The sequence below is a fragment of the Heteronotia binoei genome, chromosome 21 (assembly GCF_032191835.1).
Source record: "Heteronotia binoei isolate CCM8104 ecotype False Entrance Well chromosome 21, APGP_CSIRO_Hbin_v1, whole genome shotgun sequence".
In the NCBI taxonomy this organism is placed as follows: Eukaryota; Metazoa; Chordata; class Lepidosauria; order Squamata; family Gekkonidae; genus Heteronotia; species Heteronotia binoei.
This window is the reverse complement of record NC_083243.1, coordinates 22,110,733-22,125,613: the sequence shown is the minus strand read 5'-3', so window position 1 is coordinate 22,125,613 and position 14,881 is coordinate 22,110,733. Positions and strand designations below refer to the sequence as shown.

The following is a 14,881-nucleotide window of genomic DNA, read 5'->3' as shown; positions in this document are numbered from 1 at the left end:
GACTTGACTGTGCGACTAAACAACTGCAGCTTTACCACTCTGCACCATGGGGCTCTTACCTTAAAGAATAGTGCATCCTAAAATGGTAGCACACTAACCATGTATACTCAAAGTCCAATGAAATTAAATGGGGTCCCTGGGTAAAAAGACAGCAAGTTATGTCTCAAACCAGATTAAGGCATAGCCCAGTCCTAAACAGGATTACTTGTTAAGAATTATGAACAGCAATTGGGCCTTGATGAACACATTTAGGAATGTGACCTTACACACGTTTAGGAAGAAAACTCACAAGCGTTCAAGACTTGCTCCCAAGATTAATGCATGCAAGATTTTTACATTCCAATCCAATGCACTTTAAAGTTGGGAATATGGCCTACTCAATACTGGGAAAAGGTGGGTGGGCTAAATATATATGGCAGGCAGCATCCAGCACATTTCAAGGGCTAATGCATTCTTCTATGAGGAGGGGGGCTTGGCTGCTATAAGCCGACACCACTAAGAATCTTACACCCCTTTGAAGACTAACAAAAGATCCTGGGCCATAAGGTTTCACAACGCACGGCCTACTTTGTCAGATAGCCTTCATCCAAAAAGTTTGGGCTAAAGAAAACTTAAGCCATGATAAGTCTTTTAAAAATGCTGCACTCTTTGGTCTGTACTTGGTGTATCAGTTTCATATTCAATGTGATTTCTCACAAATCTTTAGGGTTTTGTTTCTTCAGTCTAGAAAACATTTGAATCCCATTATGGCTTGTTTAGTCTTTGCAGCACCCATTCATAACTTTCTTATTCAAGATGTCTTATTATTCTATTAACAAGTTTATCCAACGCACATTTATCTTGGGAGCAACTCTGGGGATCTTCTTCCTAAACATAAAGTTGGGCTGTAAGGTCACGTTCCTAAATGCTTTCATCGAAGCCCAATTGCCATTCATGAGTCTACCAGTAATTAATTAACAACTGTTTAGTGTAGGGGTTAAATGCACAGACTCTAATCTGGGAGAACTGGGTTTCATCCCCCATTTCTCCTCATGCAACAGCTGGCGTGACCTTGGGTCAGTCACAGTTCTCAGAGATGTTCTCTCTCAGCCCCACTTACCTCTCAGGGTGTCTGTTGTGAAGAGAGGAAGGGAAGGAGATTGTAAGCCGCTCTTGAGACTCCAAGTGAAGGGCAGGGTATAAATCCAATCTCTTCTTCTTAAAAGATCACACTGGGACCCATGAAGCTGTTTCATGGGCCCAAGCTTTTAAATATGAGCTAGTTATAATAATGTCTGTACTAAAGACCTAAAAATGAGTCTACAAAGAAGTCTCTTTATACTCAACTTTAATATAAAAAGACATTAATCATTTTCCAAGGCTTTATAAAGGTCCCCTTTACAAACCACATAGTCTGACACAAAACGCAAGTTACAGAAATAGGCATTTTATCTGCCTAGACTGGAAAACCTACAATGCCATTTTCAAGTCAGTTGCTTCAAAAGCACTTAAAACGATTAAGGCCACAGTCTAGAAACCAGTTCCATGTAAGCAGCCCCATTAAGCCCAGGAGAGGCTGGTTACGCAAAAGGGTTTAACGCTGCAGCCTAAATTAAGACAAAAGACAGTTAGTGATGTGTACACAAGACAAGGATCTTTATGTTTTGAAGAGATGCTTCTGGCTGTATATGGTGGGAATGCTTGCCCAATGGCTCTCCTTTACTGACTCTTAGCAATTCCATTTCCAGAAAAATAGTGCAGCATTTGAGACTTTCTGTGCTGGGAGCTGAGACCTCCCAATGTTTGGAAGTTCATGTAAAATCAGATATCAGGTAAAAAAACCCAAAATGATTCCTCCAAATCTGGGCACTGCAAATTCGGGTTAGAAGTGGCTAAAATTATTCAGCAGCCAAAAAACAAATAGGAAAAAACCCTCATTAAAATAAGTCTCAAAAGACTGAAGAGTACTCGTAGCTCTTTCCCCACCACATCGTTATCTTTCCTTTTACTTATATAAAAACTGGCATCTGTTTTTATTGCAAGCGTTATTACATCCATCTTTTCACCAGAACCCGTTTTTTTTTTTAATGAGAAGACAGTTTACGTATGCTCAGGCAGGTGGCAGCTTTTCTCTTTTTGGAACTGAATACTAACCGACTGCTAGGACTTCCGTTAACCAAGGTTCAACTGAAACAAGCATTTACAACCTTGAGGCAGATGGGAGAAAAATTCATTTTAGTGAACGCTCTTGAAAGACTTCTGTAACAGTCTGGTAAGTTAGTGCAAGATAAGGTACATTTGTTTTCCCGAACAGAGCGAGGACGATGATAGACTTCACAAACATTCACTGGATGATATAAATATATATAAATAAAACTGACACATCTGTGCTTGAAGGTAACTAGAAACACGGCTTGGACTGAACCGCAAACGCATTGAGGGCTCGTGCAGAGCTCCTCCGATGTCTGTGTAAGAGCTGTATCAAGCATAACTCTCTTCACTCCCTTAAGCACACCCTACACTCTTTATGATGGAACGCCAACAGCTGGATCCTACATTGTGTATTTACACACATCTACTTACCTAAGGGAGGCCTGTGGCAAGGTGTGTGTGTGGGGGGGTTTTTAAATCCCTTTGTCAAAGTGATTTTAAAAATACAACTGCAAATACATCAGGATACTAAATAAGCAGTTGACGGAAGATCTGTAGCAAAAATATATCTTCAGAAAATAGCTGAAAAATTCTGAACACTGATAAACATTTTTAAAAACTATTACCTATTTTTTTTTTTAAAAAAAACCCCAGAAAATAAGAATGACTTGGGGAGGGGAGGTTGGAATGAGCTAGGATACTGGGAATCATGGCTTTTGGCTCTTCAGGAGCTGGGTGGTAAATAAAGAAGGATATAAGTCAGGGAAGTATTTCCCTGGAGTTAAGGAGGCAAGCCAAGAGTTGGCTCCTCAGACCACTGAGCTCAAAAGGTAGATTGCTCAAGTCCGCTGAAACAGTGGAAATACGAAAGGACGCTAAAAGTTTTTCTTCTAGATAACAGCTGGACTGGATTTAGGCTTAGACTGAGAACTTCACACCTCCCTTTCGTACACGGAGCCTCCCCAACATGTAAAACTTTCTGGAAGACAAGATCATCAACAGAGAAGAAATACTGTTGTGATATTTTAAGTCTTTTCTAAAGGCTAGAAGGGATTAGCAAACTAATCTAGCTTTCAAAAGGGTTGGGACCCAAGGGTGGGGAGGGGGGATGGAGATTGCGGGGATGATACAGGGAACAGGTGTGATCAGCCCTTTGGAGATGTTCAGCCACTAGTGAAGCACCAAGGAGCTTTCTTAGCAGTTTGGGACATGGCCCGGGGGGGGGGGGGGGGGGGAGACTGCTATATTAAAGTGGCAATCTGAAGCCCCGCTAGGCACCAACTTGTGCCCAGTGTGCCTCTCTGAATTGTGGCCGTTAGAAAATACATACTTACAGATCAGACATTACAAATTGCAGGTTAATTTTATACATTAATACAGCTTTGATAAATGAAGGGCTTTTTGCTGGGGGGATCATATGCAGCTCTGAGAGAACAAGCTATCTGCAAAAGTTTTGCTACTCAAGATCCGGCTTCCTCAAAGGGCGTTGCTCTCGCCCCCTCCGCCTCAAGACTCAACCAGGATCTCCACAAAATGGTCAAGCTCGTTAAGGTCGGATTTACAGCTAGAGTTAGAACTGGTGCTCGCTTGAGGAAACGTTTCGAGCACATCGCAGTGTCCCATTTTCGAACTGCCCATCATCCCTGTTAATACTGTGTCAAGGTTGTAATAGGAGCTGTCGACTTCTGAAAAAAGGTCTTCGACAGAATCAGGCGTTTTTGTTTCTAAGGTTTCAAATATCTGATCTAACGACTTATGGAAGCTTCCTCTGTTTTCTGCAGGGCACTCCATTTCCCAGATATTATTCTGAAAGTCTCTGGGAGCTTGCACTGGAGCAGGTCTTAAGATTTCTGCACTCCCTTGTAACTGCGCGTCTTCAAAGTCTTTTGAGAAGCCACTAAACCCTTGGACCAGCTTTTCTTCAGATTGCTCCTTTGAAGAACGGCAGAGAATGTCTGTTGAAACCAGACGGTCCAAAGAGGACGGTCCTGTACTCTGGGCGCTTATCATCTGCCAAGTCCCATCTTGGGTCATCTCCTCTTGGATCTGCCGCACCGTATTGGCTATGAGCACAGAGCGATAGAGATTAGGTTCGACAAGCATGTGACACAGCTGAAGTTTAACCAGAGACATGTCCAGCAGCGACTGCCGCTGGAGGTTGTACGAAGGAATCGCTTTAAAGCCAGCTAAAGTTCCTTCGATATCTTCCTCTCCATCGACACATTTTCTCTTCAGTCCGCGTACAAACATTGTGTCCTGTTGAGAACAGCAGAGCAAGAGGTCGTTAAGAGAATGCAAAATCCTAACAAACGCACAGGTTTGGTCTCTAAACCTGGTAATTGGAAAAGTCCGATTACAACAATGTTGAGATTAATCGCTCATTCACTGTGGTTCCTGCTCAAGCAAATAATATTAAAAGCACCAACAATTAAAACATATCAGCTTTCCACCAACTGATAATTTTGCAGGCATCTAGTAAATAAAAACTTCAATTAGGTTGCTTTCAAAGTGCAATGTCTGAGGACATCTACCATCTGATCAATACAGAATAGCTACTCCTTAATGGGCTTTAAGTCTCCACATTTGCCACTCCTTTCCAGCACAATTCACCTGGGACCAGCAAATAACTGTTCTGAATTATTTAATGGGGAGGTGTGTCCAGCCGCCATGGCACCATCTGAGACCAGCTCTGGAGTTAGAGCACAGTTAGCATAGGCTCGTTTTGTTCAGCATCTTTAAACCACCTCGGAATATCTCTTGCCTAGAAAACGCTGTAAGTTGCCTGCAACTTGAAGGCACTTACATATACAGCACACTATATTGCAGTATCCGTAACCCAGCACAAAAAGTACATTTCGCCTAGCAGTAAGACATGGTATCCCTATGGTGAAAACCCTCTTCTCTGCAGTCACCACCTTAAATTCTGAATGCTACGGGGCAGTAGATTGTATTCAATTATAAGGATTCTTACTCAACCTGTATTATAGGCTGAGAACAGCTATCTGTCCCCTCTTCTCTAGCAGACTACCACTGGAAATATGAGCACCAGCAATTCCATAGGATCATGCTGCTTATATGCTAGCTTGAAAAACTTCTCCTATACTTGTTCTCTATGTAGGACTCATTCATGGACCTCATTTATGCTACACGGGGGTCCACACTTAGTTCTCAAAGTGCAAGGTAGCCTTCACCTGTGAGATCCAAGTGTAACCACTTTCTCTGCAGCCTTTAATCCCATCAAGATGTAAATGCCACATCTACATTCCTCTCCCAGTCTATGAATTCTTGTCTTTCTAGCCTGCTCTGGAAGGGACTGCGAGAAGAAAACAGCAACAAGCCTCCCAAGTTGCCTCTGCTTTTCTCCTCTATCCGTTCACATGATTCTCAGCAGACCAAAGAAAAGTCAGTTGCCATTAGCCAAGTGGTATCCTTGATCAGGACCGTGTCTTGGGCTGCTCGAAGTCATGACTTACTTACCTTACAGCTCATATCATCTAACACAGGGGTCCCCAACCCCGGGGCCGCAGACTGGTCCCGGTCCGCGGCCTGTTTCCTTCATGTGATTGGCGGTGAAAACCGTATCAGTAAGCGGCAAGGGCAGCGCTGCTCTTTCAGCAGGTCACTCGCAGCTGTTGCCGCGGTTTCCCCTGCCGATCAGGTGATTGGGGGGGGGGTCCGGCTTGGGAAGCGCTTCAGGGCCCCTTCCCTGGTCTTTAAATGGTGAAAACAGGGTGGTGAGGCCACAAAGGGGAGGTGGGGGAGAAATCAAGAGAGGAGGAGGCACCGCGGGGGTGGGAGGCCGAATTGGGTGCCCCACCCTGCCAGCCCTGGGGCTAAAAAGGTTGGGAGCCACTGATCTAACAGACCTTCCTGTGCTGACCAACTATTTGGACTGCTAGATATCGGGCTTACAGTTATGACATCTATGACACCTATGATATTTACATCTTAATTTTTAAAACGCGCTGTACCATCCATGCTGCATATTTTGATTATTCGTTGATTGTTTTATGGTTTTATTGTTGAATTTTTACAGTTTTATCATGCTTGTGATCCGCCCTGAGCCCATTATGGGGAAGGGCGGACTATAAATCTACTAAATAAAAAAATAAATGACCTGCAGTGGACGGTCCCAAGCAGCAGCCTGCCTGCAAGCAAGTCCTCCTGTCTTTAGTCCACTGCAAAACTGTTCTCACAATTTTTCTGAGTCTAGACATGCCTCCACATGAACGTACCTTAGAGGTGAATGGAGGTTTAGTCAATAAAGGGTGCCTTGCAGTATGCCGAGAACTCAAACGTGCATGTCCAAACATGATACTGGAAGCACACTGATGAAAGCAAGAATTATTTTCTAGTTGTCGACTACAAGATAGAATCAAGCAACCCTAAATTCAGATTCTGTTAAGAATAAGCACTGTGTATATTTCAATTTTCCTGCCCCCTCCAAACTTCTTTTTTCAGCGGGGAAGAATAGCAGCGTGTGAGTACCTTCATTAATTTTGCTAACGCTCACCAGGCAAACTTCAGTCCGTATAAATGAAAAGTTGCTCACCAATAATTGCGTCTGCTGTAGTCCTTCCTCTTCCCCCATATTACAGAACAAGATTCCATACAGCAGGTGTTCTAGCACCACCTACCTGAGAGCTGCAGGTGAGAAATAAAAACACATCTTCAGCCATTCTGAGCAGCAAATCATTAGAGCACACTCAGCAAATACTTTTGGCACCCAATTTTCTTCCCCTACAGAGTCCTTCTCTTAATAAAATGTTAAAAGCAGAAACAAAATACAGAGAAGAGTACACATTTGAGATGCTCTGCAAAACCCCTCGATCTAGGTAATAGGTAATATATTAGACCTGGGTAGCCCAGGTGAGCTCAGTCTTGTTAAATCTTGGAAACTAAGCAGGGTCAGCCTTGGCTAGTATTCGGATGAGAGGCTACCAAGGAAGCCCACAGGTCGTTACACAGAGATAGGCGAGCGCAAACCACCTTCGAACATCTCTTGCCTTGAAAAACCTACAAGGTTAAAATAAGTTGGTTGTGATTTGACAGCACTTCCCACCACAATATATAGCAGGGGTGGCCAAACTGTGGCTCAGGAGCCGCATGTGGCTCTTTCACATGTATTACGTGGCTCTTTCACATGTATTACGTGGCTCTTGTTGCCCCCACACTGCCCCATCAGCTGGCTTGGAGAAAGCATTTCTCTCTTTAAATCACTCCTCCAAGCCAAGCCAGCCGGTGGCCGGGAGAATATGTTTAAGGTTAAAATTGCTTTCTTTCCACCTGTCCCTCAACCCTCTCCTGATCTTCCTTCCTTCCCTTAAACATATGACGTTCACGTCTTGCAGCTCGCAAACATATGACTTTTATTCAATGTGGCTCTTACGTTAGGCAAGTTTGGCCACCCTGGATACATAGCATTTAAATGAGAGGTGCTTTTGAGAGTGTCACATACAATGACCTCGTAGGATTGGCAGTGTAACGATAAAGGAGATCTCTGAAGAGCCAGCACCAAGAAGGCAGCTTGTAAAAGGTCACCTAGTGATTTCTGGCACGATTTTTAGAACTTTTCCGTTTGTAGCTCAGATTTTTAAGGGTTAGATCTTGTGTTGCTTCTTCAGGCACACAAAGCCTTTCATGGAGGCAGGAAGCTCTGCTGAGGTCAGAGGATGGCTGGGTCTTCCTCTTCACTGCAGCCCCTGCCTCCTTTATGTCGGTTTTAGTCCATACAGGGTGCCTCAACCCGCCAATGTAATTAACATTCATAGGTGGCTGGTGGGGGGGAAAGGTTTCCTTCCTATTGTTGTTCTGTAGGATCCAACCCTCAGGCAACCGTGCCTGCTGAAATATCATGGTTTAAAAGTGCTTACATTTTGGTAGACTTAACAGCGACTGAACAAAATGTCAAGGGAAAGCAGCCTTAAAAATGGAAACTTAACAGTTTTCTCACATACGTCTTGCAAGCAGAGAAACAGCACTAAGCCATTATACAAAGGAATACAGCACCTTGAAAACAGACAACTGGATCTCATTAAGCGCAACACTGTGGTGATTGCCCCAGGGGAGTTAAGGCACACTAATGAGACTAGATGCCATGCTCGAACCTGATTATTAGGCAGTGCTTCCCACCTTCAGAAATACAGTAGCAGCAGTCTAGTACAATGTAAACCAAAAGAGTACTAGCCACATCAAAAGCACTAGCAAAGGGGTGTCAAACATGCAGCCCGGGGGCCAAATCAGGCCCCCAGAGGGCTCTTATCAGGCCCCTGAGCAACTGGCTTTCATCTGTTTCTTTCTCCCTCTCTCTTGCTTCCTTCTGCATCACAGCTTGCTCATTTGCACAGGAGCTACAGAGCAAACCCCCTATTTTCTCCATTGCCTGAGGATCCTCCCTTGGGGAGAAAGAGGGAGGAGGCAGAGCTTGTTTTGCCAGGCTCTCTCAATTGCACAGCAGAGCTACTGAGCCAAGCCTCTTCTCCTATTGGCTGAGGCTCCATCCTCTCCTGGTCTCCTGGAGAAGGAAGGAAAGCGTCAGAGCTTCCTTTGCCCAGTTCCCTGGACCCCATGGGAGAAATAAAAAGAAAGCACCTTTAAGACCAATGAGTGCTAATGTTTTAAGTTAAAAAAACCCTGTTTGTTTCCCCTCATAACAAATTAGTTTGACATCCCTGCGCTAGCACATCCAAAGATGATGCAACCAAAGTACCATGTGCAAAAATTACATGTACACTTTGAACATGTGCACTTTTGGGATATCAAGTCACTGACAGAAGAGAGCACAGACTGCAGGATTTAAATTCAAGGAACATCTGCGTACAGCAAATCAACTTGAGCCAAGTTATTTCACTGGTGTGTTAGATCTGTGACTTTGCCATGATTTAGAAGTTTTCAGTTTGTAGCTCAGCCTCTTAGGGTTGGATCCTGTGTTTCTTCAGGCACAAGAAGCCTTTCATGGCGGTAGGATTTTCTGCATTGTGCAGGGGAATTGGACAAGGTGATCCTGGAGGTCTCTTCCAACTCTACGATTCTATGACCCCATAAGCTTTTCAGGGCAAGAGATGTTCAGAGCTGCTTTGCTACTGCCTGCCTCTGTGCCACAACCCTGATACGCCATCCAAATACTAGCCAAGGTCAACATAAACAGAGCCCTACTGGATCAGACCAGCGGTCCACCTAGTCCAGCATCCTGTCTCAGTTTCTGTGGAGCTGCAACCACAGGGCATACATAGAGAATGCTTAGCTTCTGAGACTGAGCTAGCCTGGCCTATCCAGGTCAGGATATAGGTGCCTTTACTTGTGTTTAAAAGTATGAGACATATCTCAGAGGTCTGACTCATCAGCCACATTTCTGAAGACTAAATTTTAGATCACTGTGGGCACAAAAACAATGTCGGGCTTTATGGAAAGCAGTGACTGAAAGGACAAATCATGTTTGATAATTACAAAAGTTGAAGAATGGGCTTACCTGGGGGAAAATGAGTAAAATTTATACAGGGAGCTTTGACACACGTATAGGCAATGAGAAGAAGGGAAGAGCGCCAAATTATACAGGCCAAACAGATGACCAGTATAGTTACTGGGGTAATGTGGCAAGGTGATGAAATGAAGGCCAGACCAGTTGGGAAGATCTTTACGTACACTAAGAAGCCACATATTAAACAAGCATCTCTGGGTAGAAAGTATGAGTGCCAGCAAGACAATCACAGTATTTATTCTAGTCTGAGATTTTATATGCTATGACATGCAAGAGAGAGAATAGGGGGGCGGAAATATTATTTTCACAACTGGATTCAGGCAAAGCCTTTGGAATTCGATTCTCTTAACAATAGCTTGTGTTTGTAGCAGCCAAGACGGTGATCCCAAAGCCTTATTCCAACAACTACGCCGCCTCAGCTCATCCACAATATTAGGACAAAGCTGGCCTACCTTACAGGGTTATTTGTTAAGCTTGCGAAGCACTTCAACTGACAGATGCTAAGGAAGCCTTCGTTACCTGCAGTATTGTAAAGTCAGGCCACTGCAACCTGTAAACATTAACACATCTAATTTTTTGGGGGTTAATGTATATGCCAAATACAAAATGGCAGCCAACAACAGAGGTAGAATAAATTCCTATGGCGTTATAGGAAGGGGAAGGCATGAGAGGAATGTGGGGAATGTATGGGAAAGAGACAGGAGAATACAGATGGAAGGCTACAAGGGCCCAAACAGGATGATCAGGCAATTGTGGGAATGTCTGAGATGGTTAGCAAGAGCATCTTTCAGAGTCTGTAGGGAAAGGTCTTCCAGGGCAGGGCAAAAGATGCAATGGTTAAAAAGACCAGGAAGAAAAGTAGCATGTGCAAAATAAGATGGATGACACAAGTCGCAAGTTATCTAAAATTTATATTCCATCTTTATGTTGAAAATGCTACTCAAGATCGTTTGAAAGGGTGGAGAGGTGCCCAGATAAAAACAGAAACTCAGGGGGTATCTGAGAAAGAAGGCAGGTATAACTAAAGATGAATCCAGCCTTTTAAGGTACAACACAAAATTATTTATGTTTTACAGCACCACTGGATTCCTGTTTGCTGCCACAAACTAACACAACTGCTGGTCAGGTATGGTAACAGTATGCTTGATAGATACCTTTTTATTTCAGATCTTTAGATTCAAAACTGCCCCCCCAGCATACACCCAATCTAATAAAAACCCTAAAGCCATCCCCCCCCCAACTCTTGCTCTCTGCAAATGGGAGATTCCTGCCTCCCCATGAAGTCCTCCCACCCTGTTAAAGCTTGATGCCATCAACACAGGAAGACAAATGGGTATGACCTGTGAGCCTTGGGTTGCCAACTCCAGGTCAACACATTCCTGGAGATTTTTGGGGTAAAGCATGGGGAATGCAGGATTCAGGGAGGGACCTCAGTGGGGTATAATGCCCCAGAGACCACCTTCCAAAGCAGCCAGGGGAACAGATCTCTATTGCCTGGAGACCAGTTGCAATTCAGGGAAAGCTCCAGCTACCACCTGGAGGCTGGCAACCTGATGAGCCCTAAAGTAATGAAAAGGGGGGGAGTAAGCAAAGAAGCGAGGAGGGAAAAGACTGGATAGTCAGAGCAGTTTGGTAATACCAGATTTTCCATTTCTTTTGATTTTAGGGCTGAGAAGGAAGAAAGACACTAGTATTTTAAAGAGAGCAGAACTAAAGATTTCTTATGAGAAGAATTTTGATTGGGATTACAGGAAATTAATTGTTAAAAAGTTAATACTAATTCAGTAACAAAGGGAGGTGAAGCACTTGCCCTCCGCCTCTTTTAGGGTTGCCAAGTCCAATTCATGAAATATTTGGGGACTTTGGGGGTGCAGCCAGGAGCAAGGATGTGACAAGCATAATTGCACTCCAAAGGGAGTTCTGGCCACCACTATTAAAAGGGCCGCACACCTTTTAAATGCCTTCCCTCCATTGGAAATAATGAAGGATGGGGGCCCTTCTTTTGGGGCTCAGAGAATTAGACCCCCTGGTCCAATCCTTTTGAAACTTGGGAGGGTGTTTTTAGGAGTGGCATCGGATGCCATGCTGCAAATGTGGTGCCTCTATCTAAAAAAAAACAGCCCCCAGAGCCCCAGATACCCACGGATCAATTCTGCATTATACTCTATGGGAATCAGTCTCCATAGGGAATAATGGAGTGCCCAGCAGACATTTCCCCCTCCCCCCGCTTTCTGATGACCATGAAATGGGGGAATGGTCTTCAAACCAAGGGACCCTCTGCCCCAACCTGGGGATTGGCAACCCTAGAAGAAAGACGCCGAGTATTTTAAAGAGAGCGAACGAAAGCTTTCTTATGACAAGAATTTGGATTTGGGGGGGGGGGGTTACAGGAAATCAGTGTTTAAAAAGTTAATACTCGTTCATTAACTAAGGAAGGTGAAGCCCTTGGCCTCCCCCCATCTCTTTCTATGTCTCTTTCCCTCCTCCTTCGCGGCCGCCATTTTGAAGCCGTGGCTCATTGACCCTGCGCGGCTCCCTGTCGCCTCAGCCCCGGCACCTTTCGCTCCCTCCGCTTGCCCCCGGGAAGAGGTGGGAATCCAAGGTCGGCTCTTTCTCCCTCCTCCCCGCTCAGCCCCACTTACCGACTGACCAGGCACCACCTGCCCCCCGCGCCAAACCCGCTCCCGCCTCAACGCTCTCCGCGCCTGAAGAGAGAAGGGGCGGCGCCAACGGCTCCCCAAGCCCCGCCCCCTCCACCCCCGCCATCTTATTGCCAAACCCCCACAAAGGCGGCTCTCGGGGGCCCCGCCCCCTTTCCCCCTTCTCCGCCTTTTCCATTGGCCCAGAGGAGGCCGGCTCAGCCGCCCTGGGCACCGCCCTCACCTCCCGCCTCCGCTTCCTATTGGCCGATTGGGGCTGGTTCTCTGAGATCAAATGTTTCACACGAGCAGAGTCAAAGGCGGCTGTGTTCAGGCCTCCCTCACGCCTCGTTCTTTTATTACGCCCGTCTTCCCATTGGTTGTTGTGGCGGTTACCGTGGAGCTGGAAATCCCGCCCCTCGGTTGTAAGTGGCTGGCCGGGAGGCAAAGGGAAGTTTCAAATGCCTGCCAAAGCTGCGGCCCTGATTTGGTGGCTCAGACTGAGAGCAGAGGCGGCTGGGTGGCCGCGTTGGTCTGAAGGAAGTAATAGGATAAAGTCGGAGTTCAGTAGCACCTTTAAGACCAGCAAAGTTTTATTCAAAGTAGGAATCAAGTTTCACCTTTATTATGATTGGTGTTTCTGCAAGTCTAGGTAAATCACAAAAGGACATGTATTTCCTAGTTGTAGTCCCACCTAATTTACTTCTCAACATCAATCTATACATTATAAACATCATTCTAGTTTGCTATTAGAAAAGAAGAATACTTAAAACGAAAATGGGTTAAGTATATGTAATGAGATAAATAGCCAATATCACTTATTTGAGTATGCCAATATAAAACATTATTCTGATACACTATTATAAAAGAGAAATACATTGGAATACTTGTGGGTGTATAGCTATACTCACTGAGAATGGGTTTAGCATATGTAATGAGATAAAAAAACCAATATCCCTGTTCAGTCCTGGGGAGGTGTTTGTTCCAAGTTTCGTAATGTATAATTCAGCAATTTCTCCATTCAGTTCTTGACGTTCCTTTGCAGTAAAACAGCTACCTTGAGGTCACCCACTGAATGCTTTGGAAGGTTAAAGTGTTCTCCCACAGATTTCTCAGTTCTGTAATTCCTAATGTCAGATTTGTGTCCATTTATCCTTTGGCAGAGGCTTTGTCCTCTTTGTCCTATGTAGAGAACTGAAGGGCATTGTTGGCATTTAATGGCATATATAATGTTGGAAGATGAACAAGTGAATGAGCGTGAGATGTAGTTAATGCTGTTAGGCCCAGTGATTGTGTTGTCTGGGTGTCTGTGGCAGCAAAGTTGGCACACTTCTTCAGTTAAAATGAAATGGAAGAAAACCATTCGAAGGGATGGCCAAACCTGCTTAATGTAAGAGCAACACAGAATAAACGTCAAGATGTTTGAGAGCCCCAAAGAAGGAAGGAAGGAAAATAGAAGGGGAGAGGTGAAAAGAAAGCAACTTTACCTTTGAATGTATTCTCCAATCCACTGGGTGGCTTGGCTTGGAGAAGTGATTTAAAGAGACAAATGCCTTCTCCAAGATGGCTGACGGGGCAGTGGGGGCTTCAAGAGCCATACAATATGTGTGAAAGAGCCATATGTGGCTTCCGAACCACAGTTTAGCCACCCCTGGTATAGACAGATCAGAGGTATTCTCATTGATCCAATGCTGGGGGGGTGGTGGTGGTGGTGGTGGGGGAAGAACTAAGGTTGGAGATGTCCCAGAATTGCAACTGATCTCCAGACTACATAAATCGCTTATCTATCTGCTATCATATTTATTCTTCTTTTCCTAGAGAAAAGGGGAGGGACGGGGGCTCAATGGTAGAGCATCTGCTTGGGAAGCAGAAGGTCCCAGGTTCAATCCCTGGCATCTCCACTAAAAAAAGGGGTCCAGGCAAATAGGTGTGAAAAACCTCAGCTTGAGACCCTGGAGAGCCGCTGCCAGTCTGAGAAGACAATACTGACTTTGATGGACCAAGGGTCTGATTCAGTAGAAGGCAGCTTCATATGTTCAAAAGTGCTGCTTTGGAAGGTGTACTGTATGGTTTTATACTTAATAATTGATTTATTATCTAAATTTATACTCTGCAAGCAGGCTCACAAGACAAAAAGTAAAAAAAAACCCCAAACATATCAGTCGACCGGTATGGAGTAAAACAATTTATAACAGAATTAAAAGCAGCATAAATTAGCACGACACAGAAATTTCCAGCTGGGAATAAGGTCCTTCCCCTCCCCATACCTCACTCTTCCAGGCTCACCCTCACATCCCCAGGTATTTCCAAATTTGACAGTGGCTACCCTAGAGAAAACCCCAAACCAACAGTTTGTAGATATAAAGCAGGAGTCAAGTAAAACCAACAAAGTTTTATTCTGATGAAGTGTGCTTCTAGCACACGAAAGCTTCCATTCTGAATAAAACTTTGTTAGTCTTAAAGGTGCGACTTGACTCCTGCTTTGTTCTACTCACTGTTTCAGATCAACACGGCTGCCCACCTGGATCTATCTAGTTTGTAGGTGTGCATTTTAGAAAATTTACCCTGTCATGGGCCTGAGGTGGCCAGGGCTTGGGAGCCAAACAAAATCACCCACGGGCAGTATTCGGATGGG

At 44.7% G+C, this 14,881-nt stretch overlaps 1 protein-coding gene across 3 annotated transcripts; it reads right to left on the bottom strand.

Annotated features, from left to right (window-relative positions):
• Nucleotides 1-1,310: 1,310 nt before the first annotated feature.
• Nucleotides 1,311-12,353, bottom strand: CDCA4 (cell division cycle associated 4). Of its 3 annotated transcripts, none has more exons than XM_060261952.1 (3): nt 12,250-12,353; nt 6,683-6,774; nt 1,311-4,386 (listed from the first exon to the last, which is right to left on the bottom strand). In XM_060261952.1, the coding sequence occupies exons 2-3, from the start codon at nt 6,719-6,721 to the stop codon at nt 3,637-3,639; spliced, it is 789 nt and encodes a 262-aa protein (XP_060117935.1). In that variant the 5' UTR covers nt 6,722-6,774; nt 12,250-12,353; the 3' UTR covers nt 1,311-3,636. The 3 variants fall into 3 exon arrangements, with proteins under 3 accessions (XP_060117935.1, XP_060117933.1, XP_060117934.1); XM_060261950.1 differs by lacking the exon at nt 12,250-12,353 and adding an exon at nt 10,060-10,152; XM_060261951.1 differs by lacking the exon at nt 12,250-12,353 and adding an exon at nt 10,127-10,152.
• Nucleotides 12,354-14,881: the final 2,528 nt, after the last annotated feature.